Source organism: Epargyreus clarus, unplaced genomic scaffold, assembly GCF_041222505.1.
Source record: "Epargyreus clarus isolate Ecla_fem2 unplaced genomic scaffold, WU_Ecla_fem_2.2 ptg000002l, whole genome shotgun sequence".
NCBI lineage: Eukaryota > Metazoa > Arthropoda > Insecta > Lepidoptera > Hesperiidae > Epargyreus > Epargyreus clarus.
In genome coordinates, this window is record NW_027332210.1 from 8340822 (window position 1) to 8363613 (window position 22792).

Consider the following 22792-nt stretch of genomic DNA (forward strand, 5'->3'; position numbering starts at 1 on the left):
ACGCATCGCGCGTGGTTTTAATGTATAATCGTGACATGATTGAACCTTGTGTGACATGATTGAATTAAAGACTTTTTAAGACAAAAGATTTGAAACAGATATCTTTATTTAAAAAAATATTTAGACATAGGAAACGGACACGTAGACAACTTTCTTTATTTATTCTACCTACTAGTGCCTTCGCGGCGATTCTATTCCCGTGACGGGACTCGTACAGCGCGGGATACAAAGTGTTCCCGATCCGCGGTACGTTTGTGCTATTTCCGATGCAAATTAATCAAGCGGCAACATTCGACTGCAGACGCTACTGACTCTTCGTCGGTGCGTCCGTCTGTCTTTTTGTCGCATAAATAGATTTCGATTTATATTGTATCGAAATATAAAGGCCTTGTGCGTGGTTTAAATAGGTAATTGTCTTGTGTGAAGCAAGTGTAGTGCATTGATAGCTTAGTAGTTACAAACTCTCAATCGGGGGGATCAATATTCGAAATCCGGGCATGCAACATTAATTTTTCAAAGTTATGAGTAATGCTTTAAATATAATCTTAAATGTTTATATTAGGGTATGATAACGATATTTATTATTTATGTAATCACATAAATACATAGTTCTTAAAATTTCACAATAATACAGTCAGTAAAATAAATGTATTAACCATCGAAAACTGTATTGAATCCTGACAAAGAAAATACGTAATAAAAATACCTATCTCTAGACAACTCATACAACTTTGAAGCGTAACTAGTAACGAAAATGGAACTTGTACTCTCATGTAGATACTTTGACGATCTTAAGTAATCCTTTGAAATCATACAAACGCAATATTATGCTCTCTCTGACAAAAATAAAATATACAAAGAGAAACAACAAAGTAGTGAGTAAAACGCGAAAATCCCCGGCTTACGGTTACAAGATATTGGGAAAAACAAAAAATGTAGGTTGGGACAAGTTTGGGGACTTGTAACAAGAAAGTGAAAAAGTCCGTATTTCCCAACTTAGGCTGTTTACCAGTCGGAAAGGATATTTCTTTAGTTCGCAGACAGATTTCTTTTTGTAAAAAGTTACTCTTGAAACTATAACTTATAGAAATCAAAATTTTAAAAGAACAAAAGGCAAAAAAATCATTTCTCACATGACGGAACTTATTTTTGCCTGACCTCAATTAAAATGGAAAATTTGGAGTTAAACAGACGTCGGCAGCGATCACATACTATCAGAACCGCATGTTCTTTTGCTACTTAATAAAAAACCTTATCAATGCATTTTACAGAGACACTAGGAATTTCATTTACGTACGTGGTCGGGTAAGGAAGTTAACTCGCGAGCGACAGTCAGCTAATACGAGCAATAGTTCGTGTTGTCAACGCTTGAGGTGGTAGGTCACCGTAATCAACCGTAGGCCGTTGAAAACAGGCGGTTATAGCCGCTGGTGACAGGTGGCTCATGCATTAGCACCCAACATGAGAATTAAACAGCTATAGTTTAGGTAACAACACGATTCCCTCTAAAGTCTCGTTCTCCAGTACAGCGCTCGTATAAGTCAAGCGGACCGTTAAATAAATACTCGTTAGACTTTGGCCGATAGCCTCTCGAATCTCGCATCTGTTAATTATGTCTTTGTTTGACAATTTTCTGCTACAGTTGCCTCCCGTGTAAACTAACGAAGTTTGTCGAAGCATAAGATTCATATATCATACTCCAATTTCACAACAAAGTATTCATAAAAGAAATATAAAGGTATTAATATGAATAATTCTATAGTTAGAATTATTCATATTAATACGCGTATACGTAAAAATGTTCTATAGTCGTTTTATTACTATCTTAAAACTATGAAAGAAATTTTGTTTTAGTGCGGCTGATTGTATTCTGATCAATCTCATGCAGTTTGAAAACTCACACCCTGATTTAAATAGTGCGAATAGTTCATTAAACTGATCTTGCCTAATATATAGGACCACACGATTAGAGGATCAATTAAAATGGTCTACATACGTACAGATGATATAAACTTTTGTGAGAACATAATACACAGATAATTAATAATTTATAAGGACAAAGCCACTGAAGAATTAGTATTAAATTAGTATTAAGTGAAAACCCATTTCTACACTGAAAATATAAATTATATAATACATCAATGTGGTGATCAAGATTTAAGATATGAACACACACATTAAAGGAAACACCTAGACCGAAGATCTCTTGGGCTCTATGTACTCGTATATTAGCTGGCCGGGAATGGATAAACAAATCCTAAAAAAGAATATACTCTACTGTGGCCGGTGGCTTAAGCCTCAGTTACGTCAACAAAACTTTTGATCTAGTCCCAGCGGTCTAAGAAACAAGTCTTACGAGTTACGCCATAACCTAAGTGAGTTCCGAACAAGATTCGATTATCGGAATTGGAAGTAGAGCGACGTCTTCCAAGTTCCGTCATACCTCAACCCCACCTCTAAATAGATTTGGTCCTATGGACCTTCAAAGTCCAAGTGGTTGACAAATTAGATTCCAAATCAAATATCGGACACTTCTACTACCGAACGGCTCAGTTTAACGTACCTACCCCCTACCTCCCCCTACAACCCCCTGGAATAATTAAAGCCACGCCAGTGCGATTAAACTAATAATTTAAACTTTCGTCATAGCGAAGCAGAATTATTATTATTGCCGTGGAAAGTTTCGGCGGGCGAAACGAGAAAGTAATTCCGTGGGATGGGGCGGTGGGGGCGAGTTTTGGAGAATTTCGACAAACTTTCTTGGGCAGACGAAAACAGATTTGGGGGCCAAACAAAGCGGGAGTGCGACGGGGTGAGGAGGTAATAGGGTTGTCAATGATGATAAGTGTTATAATTTATTGCACCAAATTATCATTCGGCATATACTAAACAGTGCTTAATAACATAAACACATTGTATTATTATTAACATCCACTACATGCTTTATATTTCATTATATAAAATTATAAGAAAGAAAATATTGATTCCCACGAACTATTATTATAATGAAAAAATATTTTTCAATTAAAATATAAATTACAATTATTAAATATTTTTATAATCAAAAAGCCATCTGGTTATTAGTTATCTATAGTTTTTTTACACTTTTCAAACCACAAATAATGCATTATCTTCATTAAAATTGTTTACCTACTTTCTTTTAATAATCTGAATTTACAAAACATTTTAATGACCCAAAAAAATAAATCCGTATTAGGCAACCCTACGCGTCGGCAGGCGGCGCAACCCCTTCGGCCAAGTTTTGATGGAAAGCAAATAGGATTAGCGCGAGAAAAGAATAAGTTAAGTGAGCCCAATGGGCGGCCGGTTTAGCTTTGTCGGCGGTCGACCCGCGGCGGCTTCTCACAAAAGACTCAGTACCCTTATAGTATGAGTTTTTACGTTTTGACAAAAATTACTGTTTTTGTTTTTGTTTACGTATTTCCCATATATTTCCAATCAGTTCTGATACAATTCGCTAGCGGCGCTGAGTGGAAATGTATGAGCAAATACGTAAACAAATACCGAAACAGTCATTTTTGTAAAAACGTAAAACTCATACTACGGGTACTGTATAGTTATCGGTGGTGCTTTGATGAGGCTTCTTGATTACAAATTGAATATTGAGAGTGGCTTTATGGTATTGCGTAACGTGTTTTAATCTTCGGGTGTTGAAGACGATTTAATTAACTTTTCTTTTGTTTGACCGAGTTTTTTAGTTGATGGTCAAGTTTTATCATATGTTAGTCGGCCTACATTCATGCTTACAGTCGGTTGCATGCTTAAGAAAGGCTGAATAAGAGACTATTAATATTGTATGTAACATCTTTTCTTACTGTTCAAAGCAAATAAATTATCTTTATCTTTATCTTTACACAGCACATAGAGTTAACTTTAGGTTATGAATAAATTACCGAAAACATTCAGAAAAATAAATAGTTGAAATATCTTGTACAAATACAATACAATGTTAGTCTGCCTCGCAACATCCTTTAAACCGGACACAACAGCGCAAATACTGTTGTAATAATGCAAACATAGGTAACAAACAGGTTATTTCTTATACAAGGGATTCCAACTCAGTTCCCACGGGTGGCAAGGTATTTATGATCGACATTAAGAACAGCTCCTGGATTGATTAATTATTTACAAACGTTAGTAGATAGCCTACCATTTACTATCAGGTGTGCTACATCTATATGCCAATATATGTTTATTATTAATATTGTACTACCAAAGGAGCATGCAAAATTTTATACGCTAAGAATACGAGGAGTAAGTACTTCCCCAGTCGAACCATACTAGTTTTACCTTCATATCCTAATATGTTATTTCAACTTCATGAAAACAAAAATATAAAACGTGTTTCAATGCTTTTCTAATATTTAAGATGGTCCCAACTTTCGACACATTACACTACTCTCATAGAAGACATACCGTACCACACACCACACTGAGCCGTATGTAATACATACACACATACATAACTACATACACGATACGTACATACGTGACATTCTGAAGCCGAACAAGGGAGCTATTCTGTGATCATTTTATAATATCGATAGCTGAATCCGCCAAATGTTGAGTTCGGATACTTTAAAAGTCGAACTTTCGAGTACGATACGATGCGATATATACGACACGAAGGAGGAATGTGAGGAATTTTGATATCACTTAGAATTATAGTAGTCTTCCCAGTGTCGAACTAACGTTGTTAAGTAAACAATCGTAAAATGGTCAGTTTGAATTAAATACATAGCATAAAAATGTTCTCTATGACAGGCCATTTTTTAAGATGGTCGGTCAAAAAGTGTAGGATTACAATCATTTTGTACATATAATAGAAACTGAACATTTACGCGATTGTTGCGCTAAGAAGAATAGGTACCTACGGGGTTTTAAATGAAATGACGAGTTGCGCTCACATCGTTTAATTCATTTACTTTGGACTAAAGTAAGGTAAGCATAATAAGTAAAATACAAATACAACATACGACTGTTAAGATTCAAATACTACTCCATTCCGCAATAGCCTTTTCATTAGTTCAAAGCAATCGACATTATAACGTATCGACATTCGACTTGGTTTCGGCATTTTCCCAGAATAGCTACCTACCTACCTACCTACTGCCAGTGCGCGAATGGACAGTGGAAATAGGAAATTTATAGAAAAGCTGCATTGCGGAGACATCGGCCGGCGCTGCGCTTAGATAACCGCCGGGAAGAAATGGAGCGAGAGATGCGGTGAAATGGAGTTAATAAACGACGCGACATATAAGAAATAGACAAGTGCGAGTCTGGGCTCCACATGTTGTTTTCGTAGTGTGTACTTACTATTGCAAATTGGGTTTTCTTGTATTTAGGTCAGGATAGTTAGTGGGAAGCACACAGCACTTGGCCGATTTTATTATATGTCTTAAATGGAAAGAGAAAAATTGAAACTACTTCGCAACAATCCGCTACCAACATGTAAGAGATGGTACATATTTTAAAACATGCAGTATGCTACGTATGCACCACCCTCCCCCTACAAAGAATAGTTGCGCATGCTATAACAAAAAATACACCACCACTCCTACCACGACCGACACATGATTCGCTCCAACGGTGTTGGTAGTAAATTTAAGTATTAGCCGTAACGATGTCTAATACTTACATTTTATAAAAAAAAAACATTGCGTGCATTTCGTTAGGGAAGGTACTTTACGGGGACCTGAATCACACTTTGTACCTTGAATATAATTGATTATATATTAAAGTAACATATCCCAGGTATTCGATATGTGATGATGATTAAACGTGAAAAACACAACCATTGAACAGTTCCTAACATTCTTTTACCGTGAGTCATACGTGTTATAGCACTAACTGCTATACACAATATACACATATCGGATCATGTGTACGATGAGTAATATAATAAGAACGAGTCTGGTAAAGCATTACTAACAATCACCTATAAATATAATAAGCACCTATTATTTTATATATCTACATACTTCAGTCGGTGATCGGTAAGTAGGTACTCAGTGTAATCCTATAATACTAGTACTTTGAGTTATTAAATTTATTGCGCAAAATTTTTAGAGGCGGCTTCGCTTTGTTTTAAGCTTGAATAGCAGATAATATAATAATTAATTGTAGGACTTTTTAATTTGAAATTATCATTTATTTTCTGATTTATATTATTATGTCTTTATGTACATGTCTTGTGTGTTCCGGGGACATACATAAGGCCCATTTCCAATAGGCATCAGAGCAACGCATCCGTGGCTAATCTCTACATCTCTAGGTAGGACTCCAATGGCCATTCATATCTGGAGTTGATTATAGTGGGTTGATTTCAGACCGTTTTTCTAATTCGGTAATGTTGATACTATCTTTGTGCGAAAGCCGCGGATCAGCCGCTTTAAGCGACAATCGTCATTTTGTGTTACGATAATGTGCAAATGAGCAAATAAACTTTGAAAATGACGATTATTTACATAACGCAGACGTACATTTTAATATTGTACAGATATCACTTACAATATATACGCATATGTACCTACAAGATTATCTATCAACTCGTCGATAACACCGCATGGTATTCCGCGTTAGGAACTTTCGCATGAACAAACAACGCGGTATAGGAATGACGTTACCGAGTTTATGCGCTTATGACAAGGACGACGTTTGTATGCACGGATCGCGCCAAGTGTTACGATGTGGGAGAGGTCGGACATCAGTCGAATTATTATTTAACACACAAAACAATTTAGGAGCTTCTTTTATAGAAAATTTAAATATTTACTTGTGTAACACACCTAGCGTATGCTCACAATAAACTTTTTTAATGTTTAAAGGGTGTGGTAAGAGAGACATACTTTTCCGAGGCGCTCAAGCTTAATCCTCTGGGATATACGCGAATCTGGAGTTGATTACAGATGTCCTTGGGCGGCAGTAGCCACTTCCTATCAGGTGGACTGTATGCTCGTATGCTACTTCTATAGTATAAATAAAAAAAAAAACAACCACGCTGCTCTTACATGGGTCAGTGGAGGAACGTAGAGGTTGACAATAATTTTGTAAATCACTCATATGGTTTCCTACGAGATTAAACCATTTCTATTCAATATTCAATAACAACAACTGGGATGGAAGACTTAATGTATTCTCTGAAACACGGACTCTCTAATAACAATCACCCATCCATACCAAATCCATACACAAACGAATATATTTCCACAATACAATCTCGTAAAGGTCTATCCTTTTCAAATACATAATCAGGCCAACAACCAACCAACAAAGTATCGAGACATCGAATGTATATAGGTATCCCAGTCGAGGGATTTTGATTAAACTAATTTTCTTCACATTATTAATATCTTGACAAAAACGAGATATTGCCGGACTGAATAATTCCCCGGGGGCGGCTTTGTGATATTACATTTTTAGCCGTTCTTCGTCTCCTTAATTAGTTATAAAAAATCTGATATTATAAAATTGTTATCTATTCAAAATCCAGCCATCCATCTCAGAATTATTAAAATTCAAGATAATAAGATTGTGGTTAGTTTAATTTCTGTAGAGTACATTAACTGGATTAGTAATTGCCACTATTTTTTAACAAATAATAACTTATTTATAAACATGGTTGCTTTATGATTTAGTAAATATTGTACTAATAAAATTCAATTTATATTCTAATTATTATAGAATAAAAAATGCGACTGGTTAAAAATACACTGTAAATTCCATAATTTATACGAATCCAACGACATCCCAGAATATCAAAATCAAGAAGCGTGCCAAAGAGACATACATACAAACACTCGAAAAACATTCCTCTCCATATTCGGGCAGAATTTTTGTATCCAATTCGTTTAATCATATATGTTTTAAAGTATAAAGTTGAAAAAGGCCGAAACTAAATCCGTTCATAGCTACAGAAAACATTAATTTCAGTAGTTTTAAATGCTCATAAATATTCCGGCAAAGTATTAGATATTATATCATTATAAAATCGAACATACTCATTATTATTCATGTATTATAATGTACCTACTTTGGATGTTAGTAAGTGGCACCTAACACCGATTTATTACTATTACCATTTGTACGGATTCACGCCTCATTTCAATACACGGCTGACCCTGAATTACTTTTACTGCACACTGCAACAATTACAGCATATTGCGCAGGTATTTGGCCATACATATAATACTCATTATTATGTATTGGATACATTTGATTTGACAAGGTTTGATTTTTATCATACTAGACCCTAAACCTAGTATTAAAAAATATTAGACATTTGTTGATTAGTGTGCAGTTAGCTGCAAAAAGGCAAATTGTGAAGAAAGAAAAATATAAATTAAACTCGATCCCGTACGGGAGTTCAAATAAATGGAGATAATTTTTAAGGGTGGAAACAGTTACTCACAATTTTTAGTGCAACTAGACTTCCTATCGAAAAAAGTAAAATGTGAAAAATACATAAACTAAGCTTTTTCAAAAAATTAGTAAAGCAAACGGTTCTTTCGATTTGCACTTTTATCTCTCCCAAAAACAAGCAATAGACTAAAGCGCACATTAATTTTCTTATTCCCCCGAATAATCGAACTCCGAACCATTCGGCATAATGAATAATGAAAATAATAATGCACTGCGAAATTTATTCACATACGTACATAACATAATCATATTCACAAGACCGGTGACCTTTTTGTCTCCACCGCAAGTGGCAGTCAGGTCTAAAATGTATTAAATTATTCTGACTTTGACCGACAAACAAGACGTCAAACAATCAGCATATATGTAATGGATAATATATAACGTAATTGCTTAAGATCTTGAAATGTAGGCATATTTTTTTCAAAATAAGTCGAATGATTTTATTATTAGCTTTGGTTTTTCTTAACTTTAATGATCGTTATTGACGTTATTGTTACTCGATTGATTGCTTGTTTTTTTTTTGGAACGTAATCAAACAAATCGGTTTGTCAGAAAATCATAGCTTAGCTACCTTCCAAATTCTTGTTGGAAATGTATCCTCAATCAAAATGAATACTTAACGACCATCCATTGAACCGTGATTTCTAGCTGAGGTCTGTCCCAATTACTCCCTTAGAAATAAGAAGCGCCTCATCAAAGTCCCCTCTAACTTGCATGCCTTATAATTCCATACAAACACTCGTATGCAACATTTTAAAACCAATTGTTAAGTCACAAGTAACTTTTCAACTATTTTACCGTCGCAATAATAATCGCCGGTAGAAAGCGACCATCACGCTTAAACACCGCAAAAAATCATCAGCTGCACGTGGCGTCCCATCTGCCACATTTCTCACATATCGAATGCACGATATCGATTAGTTCTGGCGATGTATTTACGGCGCGAACCACTGACGTGGCGGTCGGACGCGGGGCGGCCGCGACGGTGGCGGTAGGTCATGTCCAGTGCGGATCCCACGTGAATATTTTATACGGACTCGAGGCACGCTTAATGGGCTATTGAATTAGTTTACGCTTACAATTATTTTAATGAACTATCGACTGCTATTATATAATAGTGATACGATTTTCTTTTTAGCCAACTACGGCGAAACAAAAACTAGGGTATTATAATTTAATTATTTTTATAAGTTTTATAAGATTTTACATTGGGTTTCGTGCGACTGTTAAGTTACAGTGACTACAACTCCTTATCTCTTACTGGTGGAGACAGACCTCTCTATATATGACGAGGAGATTAGGAGTTTACTCTATCACGTAGCTCTGAGCTTTATCTTTATGTGTAAAGTAAATATTTAATAATGATAATAATATAATACAAATGCACTTACAAATACCCTGTAAAGATCCAATAATTTTAGGCGACGAGCCAAATAGATTTAGTGCTTCCGAAAATTAACCTAGATAAATTTTATAGTACTGTATATTCATAACAAACATTTCTTTCGAAATTATATATGGACACTACAATTTTTACTCATAGTTCTCTTTACTACAGTTTTGTTAATTCTTGTTATTCTTTGTCTTGAAATTTGGCTTAATTAAAATGATCTAATCAAATCTTTGTACGACCTGCCGACAATATACAAAAATGTAAGAATGATATGTATTGAGTTAATGACTCACCTTGACTGCAAGGGTCCGTTGGCGATGGGACCCCGCATGCTATCCATACGCGCTCTCTTTGGCAGCATCTTGCGTTTGTCCATTTAAAGCGGCAGAGCCGCTTTATCCACCACTCCGCAGCGCGTCACCTGTTGACAAACGGGTTAGGTTAGAACCGGTGACACTACATAATGATGCGTTATGGGAAATTTCATAGCCTAAGGAACTGGGTAAACCCTGCGAACTAGTTTTGGTTTGTTGTCGTTGTCAACCAGGACTTGTGCCCAGCAGTGGGACAGTAATGGCAGTATAATCCATCGCGCTGGCCCAATCAAAATCAAATCAAATCATTTTTTTTAATTCAAAATAGGTTCTTTACAGAGCACTTTCTGAATGTCAATACAACTACGACCACTTCACAAGCTATTTCGTTACGGAGAAGAAGCGGCGAAAGAAACTCCATAACACACATCTTTTAAAAAAATATTTTTTACAATGTTAAACTTAACCTAATGGTACATGTGGAGCTGAAACTGCTTCAGACCACACCGTTTTGTCAGTCAAATAATCACTTAGTTTATAGTACGCAATGCAATTGGCAATTATTGACTTCACACAACTTTGTATTAAGTTTAACGCTCAATACATGATTAATGTAAAATGTACACTTATGCTACACAATAATAACAACGTCCATCATATATTAAGTCCACGTGTTATTACATTGTTGTTATTATTATGATCGCTTTAAATATTACTATATCGATTTATCTTACATATAACGGTATACAAACCTACATACATTGCAATGCATAAGAAAGTCTACAAGAAACAAAACTTGACGCAAATATTCGTCTACTCCACAAAGTGTCCTCTATATATTACAGGCAATATAAGCATCAGCGCCACTACTAACCCTATTCTTAGTCAATTAAGATAATATATCTGATTCATGTTTTTGCAACGATTTTATAAGATAGCTGACACGATCCTTCGTTATCCTCCTTAGAAAACATACACACGTTTTCATTCTAAACAAAAAATCAAATTACTTGTAGTTGTTCGTTTTCCAGAACACAGATACCTATTTCCGCTCGCCGACTTTCTACAACACGAAACATAAATCCATTCGCACTCGACGGTACAGCGGTGCAATCCCACGTACCTAGTTGCTTTTAAATTTACACTGACCGAAAATGGGAGATCGGTCTACACAAAAATGTAGCCACGGCTGTAATATAGGTACTGGAATGTTTTTTTGTAGAATTCTACGTTTAATTTTAGTGTAAACGGTAAGTATTCATTTAGGTTAATGTTTATCCTTATTCTTAAAGACTTCAAGAGTTCGATTTGTCGACGTACTTTTATATATCCTACACGAACTAAGAAATTGCACAAGATCGGGAGAAATGACGACTTCTCGGATCGGAGGCCATGACTAACTTCGGCTCAACGAGCCACCGGAGTTAGTAAGTACATGAGTACGCTTATAGTCATTATCAACTCATTGTCGTCTCTTGGAAAAAGGATTTTAAGTTATAGTCTAGCTACGCTAGCAAAAATCGGATCGTTAAATTATCCTATGCATATAATCATCATCATCAACATATTACGATTCCATTACTGGGAAGAGGTCTGTATTTAAACTGGATTTATATCAATACTACCCGAAATTATTTCGGATGGTACATTTTGGTATATTGATTGAAACATTTAAGTTAATACATCTTTTAGCACTTGTAGAATTGGAGAACTCTCAGGAATATTGGTATTCTAACAATGTTTTAGTTCACATTAAACTTTACTAAACAATTTCTAATACGCGCATAACTTTGAAACATCAGAGTTGCGTGAAAGGAATTGGATTCCACTATTGCTTCATTGCTCTGTACATGCTTACATATTTTACCTATAGTTGTTTAAAACTCGCCTCCTCAATTGGGCGATCCGAGTTTCGAATCCACCTATTATTTAAATACTTATTATCACTTGCTTAAACGACGAAGGAAAGGAAAGGATCATTAGAAAACCATCACGCCTAAGAGTTCTTCCAATAAAGGCCAGTCTAATAATCCGCATTCGGACAATACGGCGTACTATCACCTAAATGGCCTCTCTCACTGTTATATTATGGGTTGATGACCACGTAGATCCTTACATACATAGACCAAAATAAAATCTCCTACATACTTAAAACAAATTATAAAATCTACCCCTAAGAGGGTCCTGAAGAGTTGCAGATTACAAATTTACCACATAATTATTTGACATTCAATGTCCATAGCACATAACACCACCCACATTGTCAAGAATCATAATGTAGGGTTACGTACTTCACTTTAGCTGAGTCATGTCACATCCTAGAAAACGATTAAAATGTTTTATATACGACACTACAGATAACTATCTCATTTAAATATGACGCATAGCCAATCTAAATTGTAGATGGGAATAAACGACGCTCATAGCCTAACAAGGTGTGCAAGATTCAAGTAACTAGAATTTAGATTAGTGCCGCTACAATAATTTATTCCATGATGTAATCGGGTGGTACAAGAAATTGAATCTTGGAGTTAATCTATATATGCAACAGTTATGCCGTATTATTTTATGTAGAGTGAATATTTCAATCTTTGAATTTAGTAAAATATTAATGAAATAGTGAACAACTGTTAAGATAGATTTTTAAAAATAAGTACTTTTTTTATAATCATACGAGCTTTTTTTTGTACGACACCAAATCATTTTTTTAACAAAACATAGAACCGACTTCAGTATCACAACAAAGTAAAAAAAATCCCACCATCCAAATCGAATTAGTCGTTTTTGAGAAAGTCGCGAACATATAAACATACATAGCTGTCGAGCAAAACACCTCTTAAAGTCTGTAAAAAATACATTTTTATTTTTTACACACAACATACAGTTTAGAACTGTGCTCGTACATAGAAAGTAATGGAAACAGTTAAACCAATTTTGACTAATATAAAGATCACTCAAATAGACGACATTGAGAAAGTACTCGCCTAATAGTAAAAAGGTAAAAAAGAAAAATCATTATTTATACGACCGGCCGAACTATGTGAACAAGATAGATTAGTTTTATCGAGGTCAAACTTTTCCGATAAGTTCCAGTCAAGGACGCGCTACTACCTACGGCTAGGTATAAAAAATTAAAAGCAGGTGAGTTGAACACGCCACGGGTTTAACCCAGTCTTACAGGTATTATGCAAAAGACCCGTTTAATTAATAGAAAACTTTTTATAACATGTTTATGAAAATTATTTATATTGAATTACTCTACATATTTATTATTGTTAACCTTTTTTTATTAAACTAGCAATCGAGCATCCATCTGATGGTGACTGCCACCCATTGACATCTGTAATCAACTTCTGTAAGATAAGATTCCACCCCTGAGGAATAGGAAAGCATAAGTGGGACTTCCTTACCACAATCTTCAAGTTCAAAACCAGAGTGTAATATTACGCTTAACACTGCTGTTATCAGACAGTAAAAGTTGTGGCGGCAATGCTTCCGGAGTCTAACCACAAAGGATTCCACCACCTACAAACATCCTACCACATATCAATCTACATCTACAGCTGTACATCCTCCTCTCCATAACACATCCATCCGTATACATAATAAATAACGTTGAGACCGCAACACGAAATCTTGAATCCTCCTCCGCACGGCTCAACGGCATCACGCATCGGTATTTCACTCTCCGGAGCAGATACGGTCAAACGTTGCACGCTTGGAAGGCTTCCAAGGAGGCCGAGAGTTACTCACGTCGCGGTTGAGGCGGGGGGTGGGCGGCCGGCTACCGCCGCTAACGGAATGACGGTAGCGCGAAATAAATTTAGGCGGAATGTAGTGATATGGGGCAAATGTTTATTCGTGGAATGGCTTTAGATAGATCGTTGTTTTAAAGTGAATTTTAACTACCTTTAGCAGTCTTGGTAGGCAATGAAAACAAAATAAAACTAGCAATTAATGTAAAAAAATAAATAATCTAACTGCTTAAAAACGTAGCCTATTTCAATATGAAAACTTGACGAATCCAACAACACCACATTCTGTTACGATCCGTGAAGCCGCTTGTATGACATGCCAAGAATGAGAACCCTCCACAGTCTGGTCGAAATACGACAAAGCGTAAACGAATACATACATAAATGCAACATACGAATAGCAGGACGATTAATCTTTTTGAAATTTTCAAGATGAGCCTTTTCGAGTAGATTTAGTAGCAATAATGGCCTATTGCAGTAGTAATTTCACTTTTAAGAATGGCTTCTCACAACTACCCGAGACATAAACAAATTCAAATTTGAACTCCATGCAAACTTCTGCTATTACATCACAAACCACAATTCCTGGCGTGTGTTAAGACCTCAGCATTGAACGTAACGTATGGAAGTACAACTAGACAGCACACGGGATCAATATTCTCTCGAAGATAGGACGTGAATACAAATACATTTAACGATCTGAACACCTGGTCGTAATGAACATTTACGCTTTGCCAGGTATCTATGTGTGGCGGCTATGCGCAACTCATAGTTGTATTCCTCAATCACGCTATCGAAGTATTATAAACGTCGTTTATATATACGCTCGACGTTTGCTCATATAAACGTCTAACTGAGATTTTCAAAATATGACCACTTTCTAAAAAATAAAAAATAGCCGGGCGGAAGTTCTCTCTTCACCAAAACATATTCACTTACCTAACAAAAAATACCCATTATGGTACCCCCTCGCGTCTAAGTTGTTAGTATACATTACACATATCAAGTTATCAACCTCATAACTGCGACAATTATTAAGTCATATACCAATGAGCCTACGTAGTTCGTAGTAGGCCGAGTTTTGAGAACTTAATAACGCAACATAATAAAACAGACGATGCGCTCTAGAATTAAAATCCGGTTCGAACCGGACTCGCGTAACACAATTATACAGTTATAAAATAAATTATACAGTGAATGTAAATTTCAAGTCGGATAGATAGATGGAAACAAATTAATATTTCAACGTCAGAGTCAAGGTTCCCCCCAGTTGAGATCGGCGTTAATGATAACAATTTTAATTTCCTCAATTCATTAATATTTACGTTACGGCCGCAGTGTTTGTTATAATGATTATTTATTATTACACTTTGTATTAATAATACTAGGCTTAATTAAATTAGGTCGAACTGCCGGAATGTTGTATCAAGATTGAAATAAGCAATTTATTTAATGATACTTATTTATTTATTTTATAGATTATATATTTTTAAAATTAACTTAAACCAATAAGTTGGGATGTTTTAAAGATAACAAACGGCTATTGTTTAAATAGACAGATAATGGGAAGATAAGAAATTAAATTAAAATATAATTTTAAACATTTAATTCCTGTAACAATGAACAAAAAAGCAATTTTATTGCGTGAGTAATTTAATCCGATATCAATGTTGGTTACCATCTGAAAAATTTGATTTAATCGATTTCAATATCGGTATCGGTTGAATTTTTCATGATGTTTATCCTTAACTATAACCATTAACAGCATTAATAATACTGTGATTCTTATTTTTTTATTTGTTATAGTGTTTAATTCCTTTTCTTGAAATGTTGAACTTCATAATAAATTTGCAAAGTTTAACTAAGTACTCGGAACTCAGAAAGATCGCATGCGTTTGAAAATGTGTAGTCTCCAAATGAGGTAATATGTCATATACCACGTACTGTAAATATTACGTGGACAAATCTAACGACACTGCGTTCTTCAAAATCCGTCAATCTGTCAAACAGACGAGTAGGAAAAAATCAGCACATGGCGTGATCGGATACGACAGAATGCACAGAACTACAAACACAACTATTTCCAAGGAACATCTGTTTCATCCGGTATACTGCACAAATAGACAGCGTCATATTGTGCCGATAGTACCCACACCAACCCCTCGCTTATCGCCTTTTATTCGCACACGAGCAAAACACGATTCATAACCGCTACCCCACTCGCACGGGGAGATACGAACAATTGGGCGCGCGTATCCTTTGAATTGCAAATGAGCCGGTTTCCTGTATCGTTAATCTGATGATCGGGCGAGTATGAAGGCCGGTCTCAAATCGTATTATACGAAACGGCGTCAAAGGGTACTGGGGCAACGAACTCGGCGCGCAATTAAGACGCTTTTTGAAATTTGTTGCGAATTACCGAGCTGTTCGAATTTGATTTTTATTTACATTGAATTGAATAGTTCACTTTGAAATAGTGATTGGAGGTAAAACAGGTTATAATCCAACACAAGATATATTTTTGTACGATTAATATCTTTCATATTTTTGATGTGAAACATCTATAGCCGCACGTAAAACCGATTTCTGGCGTGGCGACGCATGCCGTGGCTATACGCTATACGATGGTATATATATACAGTCTATATGCAGTAGTGTGTACGATGTGACGACGCGTCGCCATGCGACGCCATTTATTGCCATTTTATTTTATCATTATGACATATTTAGTTCCTATCACAATATGTTCTTTTCTGCATATTACTTTTAAAAAATAATGTCGATGTTTCACATCTGCCAGGCGTCCCGTGACGGCTCACATTTTTTTTTTTGTTTATATAGGTTATTATTTATTTTTTGATTTCGCAAAGTAAAAATCTAACTCTAACTCTACTCTAAATTTAGCGTACCCATAATTTATAGCATTATTTTAATTATCATTTATTCAAAGTCTCACCGATACCGTTCCGTTCTACGTATCTACTAGTAATTATACTGCGTACTTGATGTAATCAGTTCTAATATTATGTTGTTTGCCAAATGAAAATACGTAAATAAGCACTCGATATTCTACTATCTAATAAATCCACTAATGATACATCGTATATAAATATATACATGAAAAACATACCTACTCTATGTACATACGTAACAAATTATTGTTTACTTTTGATAACATTCCAACCTATATCGGATGTACACAAAACGTTATCCAAACACGTCAGTCCACAATAAATTTCCCATTTCAATATTGGGTTTACACACGCACTAATAATAAATAATCATGATGGATTAGTAAATACGTATTGTAATTTTAGAACAGAGTTTGAACAAGGTTCCTACCATGGGTCGTGCCTGTGGAGGGTAGTGTTTTGCACGCTCTACAACCCAAACGAGTTAAAAGATTTTAATTTTAACATATGAGATGTCGTTGAATCTGTCAACATTGTAGGTATGACCTAAAGCTACATACCTAATTCCGTTTTTTATAATAATTACTATTTCAATTTCTATTCAAAACCTTTGAAACAATATTTGTGGCAATTACTACTAATAGTAATACTAGTTCTGATTAATAATTTTCTACAAATTTGTGTGATAGTTTTAACAGATTTAGTAATTTTCAAGATTTATCCGTGCAGACCGGCACGATGCTATAACTATTTTTTAAACCGCGTAGCTTAGATAATTGGGATTATGAAATTCGAAACAGAATCTTCCCACCGTAAAAAAATATGACTGTAAATAAAAAAATGCCTAACTAACAAGCGAAACCAAAATCATTCATGATTTATCTACATTTTTACAATATCTGTATAACATAAGCTCTTAAATGGTACACTATATATAAACTAAAAACATAACAAATAGAAAAAAAATACAACGCCGCGAGTCGAACAAGCCCGAATCATTATAAATGATAAACAAACTACCGAGCAAGCAGTACTTAACAAACGTAACAATCATTAATCATTATTTCTATCTACTCACAATTTGTATGTCATTAGGGTCGCTGATGGCAAATCGCTCTTGACGATCTCGCGGCGCTCATTTTTACCTAGAGCAAAAACATATCTTTTATTATCTATCTTTTACATAATATATTACTATACACTACTGTCACACTAAAGAAACATAATCCTGCTATTAAGAATAGGTATTTGTAGCTAAAGTAAATTTTACTATAACTTAGAGAAATTGTTTCTTTTACTCTTTCCTAACTTCACATCTGTCTAATTTTATCCAAAGCAAAATCATATCTTTTATTATCTATCATTTACGTAATATATAACTAAATACTACTGTAATATAATGCACACGATATAATAATGCATATTCATAAAAATACTTGCATACACATATGTAAATTAATTGGGACTCATATTTAATCCTCATACCTACATTGTTAGTCCACTCAAGGGAATCGTAAGTTCATAATGTTACAAATACACCACTAATTTCATAAGACTTCCACCACACTAACATACAGTCGCCTAAACTCCTGAACAATCGTTTCAGCCTTAACATCAGTCAAAAACGCTTTTTAGTTTTCGAGTTTGACGTCACGTTTTTACTTTCAACGATTTCCCGTCAACACACACAACATAAAACACAAACACATTCGAACGTGGAATCAATTCAGCGAACGTCGAGCACCGAACAGAATAGAGCGAGCTGAGCGATAAAAGACCAACGCGGACCGGATAAGGGCAATCAATGCTATTAGTTATTACCGAGTTGTTTACGATCGGATCGGACGCTTCTCGGAATCAATTACAAGGATTGCGCCGTCGGCTTATCGCGGCTCGAACGTGTCGCGACGACGACCTTCGCTTCGCCGCTAATTGTGCATTATCTCACGTAACATGTGCGTGTATTCGTATCGTCACAGTACAATGAAGTGTCAGCGCTTCAAATTAATAAAATAAATAAAATTTACATCCGATTAAATCAAGAAACCTCGCATTTGTCATCTATGTTCGATTTCGGATAGGAATAGGATCCATTTTGGATTTGATGACTCAGGTAAGTTGTGCTCCAGGATTTCCCAATTGTGCAATTCTGCGCGCCCAGCACTTTTCCATTACATATAAAAATATTTGTGGTCATCAATCGATCAATCAATCGAATGTTTTGCTACAGTGTTAAATGTTGAATAATCGCAAATTATACGATCCACAGTGATTTATAAGTCCTTCAAATGAAAAACGACGTTATTTTTGTCCCAAGCGTGTAAAAATATTTTTGCACGTTCACCAGCTAGTAGAATATTTTGACAAAACCCTTGTCATACCATTCTATCATCCAACATACCTACTAAACGATGCTGTACAATTATTGAAAGTATTTGAGAGAGTAATGCAAAGAGAAGTTCCACATCAAAACTATTTGAATATCGATTTCTTTAGTCGAGTGACTCTTATTATACTACTGAATATTAACTGTACTGTGGCACTAGTATTACATGTGCCGATAATAAATAATAATCTCGGTGAACTCGTTGGATCTTTCCTCCCATTCATGAGTTATAATTTTATTCATTTAATTATCTGGCGTAGTGGAATGTGTTATGCGTTTATTCAATCCGACAGTTGTATGTCATTATTTATAATTATACCTATCATAACTGAATGTGTTTTACAAATAAACGATTTACTATATATGCTTTGAAAATCAAAGTACCTACTGATTATATTTACAATTTTCGTTAATGGTAACTAAACTTTATCTTTTTTTTTTCTTATAAAAAGTATACGCGACTAATAGCCTATTTCCCTTAAGAAGTCGGTTACTTAAACATCTAAAACATTGTTTTCATGTGGTCGGCTCTCAATTAGTGTCTGCCATGAACACACACACAAAGATCACAAGCACACTAAGAATATCTAGTCTGGGGTTGAATTCGAAACCTCCTAAATAAGACATTGGTAGGTATAGTGAATCTTTAAAAAATCGATACAGAAGTTACAAATAGGAATAATCGTATTTGTACGGAACTTCGTAATTGCACAGAAATAAATATGAAACTTTCATAAAAGGCACAAAAAAAGATCTCAATCACATACAATTAAACGAAAACGTTTACTTTTCCATGCTGTGCATATTTACATAAATTAGAAAGTCAATGGGAGTGAATTAACATTACGTTTGTTTTGCAAGTGACTGGCAATCGAATAAAATGTCTCAAATATAACAGCTGGTATTGGCCATGCTCACAATAGTCATAATCAATTGTGTAAGAGTAACATTTTGATGCCATTTTAATACTATTTTTAATTATGTTATGTTAACAAGAGCCGATTTAATTGCTGGTGAGTAGCAATCAAGCGGGACACGATAGAAAAAGAAGAACGATGTTGAGAGAATAAGATGTCATAAAAATGGATTGTCAGAGAAAAAGAAAGAACGGAGCTATTATTGATTTTTTTAATAAAATAGAAATGGTATTTTGGTATCAATAGTTACCAGAATATATAAGTATAGTATACAAGTACTATGTATTCTTTACAGAAGGGTTGTGTTTGTATACTGATTTAAATACTACCAAAACAACACCATTAAAATTTAAATTTTAAGTTGGCTTAGAATTCGTCAATTTTTTGAGTTACTATGCAAATTGTCGTACCTGCTCTTAGAGCAGGAATTTTGCCCAGCTATGGGATGATAATGACCACTTAACATGAGCTACTAATAACTCAAGCTTCATTACAAAAAAGTAAAAAGTATTATTTGTTATGTTATCAATTAACCTATTTTCACAACTGGTAGGATAAGATAGGACTCATCTTCATGAAAATAATCCACGATGATTTAACTTACTACCTTTTACTACATGAAACCGATCAAAAACAGATGAACAAGGGCACGTCCCCACTTAAAATAATGCATGACGTTACAAAACATCAAGTAGCGAAGCAATCGAAGCGCGGGCACCGAAGCGTACGGCAGTTTTACGAGCGACGTGTGTCGTTACGTTCGACGTAACGCACACGAACCGTTGTTTACGTAAATATAATGCGGTATGTACAAAATATTATCAACGATACAGATTGTTTTCAAACATGTTTTGTGTAAGTAATAACATCGTAGTAAACGTTGGAACGGCGATTGGAAACATTGAGTATTCTAAACAGTTTAAATGGAGATAAATGGAGAAGTGTGTTTGGTATAGTTCTTTCGGCGCATTTGGGATAAATAATGAGTGTTTTTTACAAAATCGACACCCAGTTCACTAATAAATGTAGTAAGTTTTGTTTTATTTTTAGGTATCATATGATAACAATGTTTAGTAAGCAGTGGTAGCCTAATGATTAAAATTCGCCCTCTCAATCGAGTGGTCCGAGAATCCCAGGCACGCAAAAATCAGAGTATTAGAAATTAAATTTTCACTTGCTGTAACGGCGAAGGAAAACATCGTGAGCCAACCTGCATATCTGAGAGATCTTAAAAAAATGTTATTAATGGCAATCATCCATCAATCAACGATCAGAATCAAACAAAATAGTTGTAACACTACCAGACAACAAAATTTATAGATTTTAACAATGTAACGAAGTTACAACCCGAACGTAACCGAGTTAAAAACGATCACACAACTAATAAAACGACTAAAGAGACGACAGGTCACACATACAGCTCGCCCGCAAAAGCAACAGTGTACAGTCAGCGACAAAGTATCTCTCGCGAACGTCGCATGTTTAACCTAACCATTGAACCTGTGTTAATGAGATTCCGCGAACTTCGTAATGTTTCATTGTAACACTTCAATTAATGTTGTTAAAACTAACAACATTGTTATTGATGATATATAATTAGTTTACTTTGGAATAATTGGGATTGTTGCGGCTGTACCACCTTAAAATTTGTTCAAAAAACTACTATACGTTCCACACTCAGTCTTAAATAAGTATGCACAATATTGTGGGTATCGAATCAGTCATATCACACAATCATAAATAATCACCGATCTATAACACATCGCCAATTAATTGTTAATCAAATAACACATACGACATGACCCCAACGAATTGGAATCCCGAACAAGCAAACATTATGTTGCCATGACAACACTTGATAACACTGAATTTTTAAAAAGCTACTTAGTCATGTTTACAAATTTATCTCGTTTTCTACATTATTAAAATACTTTATCATAACATAGTAGACATTTAAACCTGCGTATTCGCGTTATCTTCTGCATTAATTTTGACATGTCACAATGTTTGGCAACAGGATATTTCAGATGTCGGAAGCATAAATCAGAAACAAGAATAAACGAGAAATGTTCATATATCAAGCTAGAATCTAATTTAAAACAAAAATGTGTTTTTTTTAAGAAAACTTGAAATATCTCTTATTTCACGTTTTCTTTAAAGTTTATAATTAATGCGTATTTGAATGTTCTATATATTCCTGCCTGCTAAAATTGACATATTTCGATTATTGGAAGGCAAACCATTGTATATTGGATTAATTATTAATTACGAGCGATCGTCCACAGGAGTGGTATATATAACGCATTTGTGATCGGCTTCAGGCAGACCCCCTGGATCTGTACGTCTCAATCTTTGGTACGTCCTGCACGCCTTGCAGCCCTAAAGGCTTGACGGATTTCAACATACTACATCTTTGAAGGTGGTAGAACCCTTTGTGGTTCGACTCCGGGGATACCGCCGCCTGACCTATTTCTACCTAATAACAGCAGTGTTAGGCGCTGCTGTGTTCCGGTTTGAAGGGTGTGGTAAGGGAGACAGACTATTCCGAGGCGATCCAGCTTAGTTCTCAGGGGTAGCGGCGCATCTGTGGCCGACCTCAGGTAGGAATATCTAATCCTATCTTGATTACAGATGTCCATGGGCGGCAGTAGACACTTACCATCAGGTGGACTG

General features: G+C 35.2%; 1 protein-coding gene across 5 annotated transcripts in view; it reads right to left on the bottom strand.

Moving 5' to 3' along the window:
• The window catches only part of CtBP (C-terminal binding protein), a 178738-nt gene that overhangs the window by 17090 nt on the left and 138856 nt on the right, over window positions 1–22792 (bottom strand). For 4 of the 5 annotated variants that reach the window (XM_073079608.1, XM_073079584.1, XM_073079615.1 and 1 more), the window contains 2 exons: window positions 17895–17961; window positions 10129–10256 (listed from right to left, as the gene is read on the bottom strand). In XM_073079608.1, the coding sequence (XP_072935709.1) occupies window positions 10129–10211 (83 nt within the window). In that variant the 5' untranslated portion in view covers window positions 10212–10256; window positions 17895–17961. The remainder of the gene's footprint in view (window positions 1–10128; window positions 10257–17894; window positions 17962–22792) is intronic. The other variant, XM_073079593.1, reaches the window with a different exon arrangement.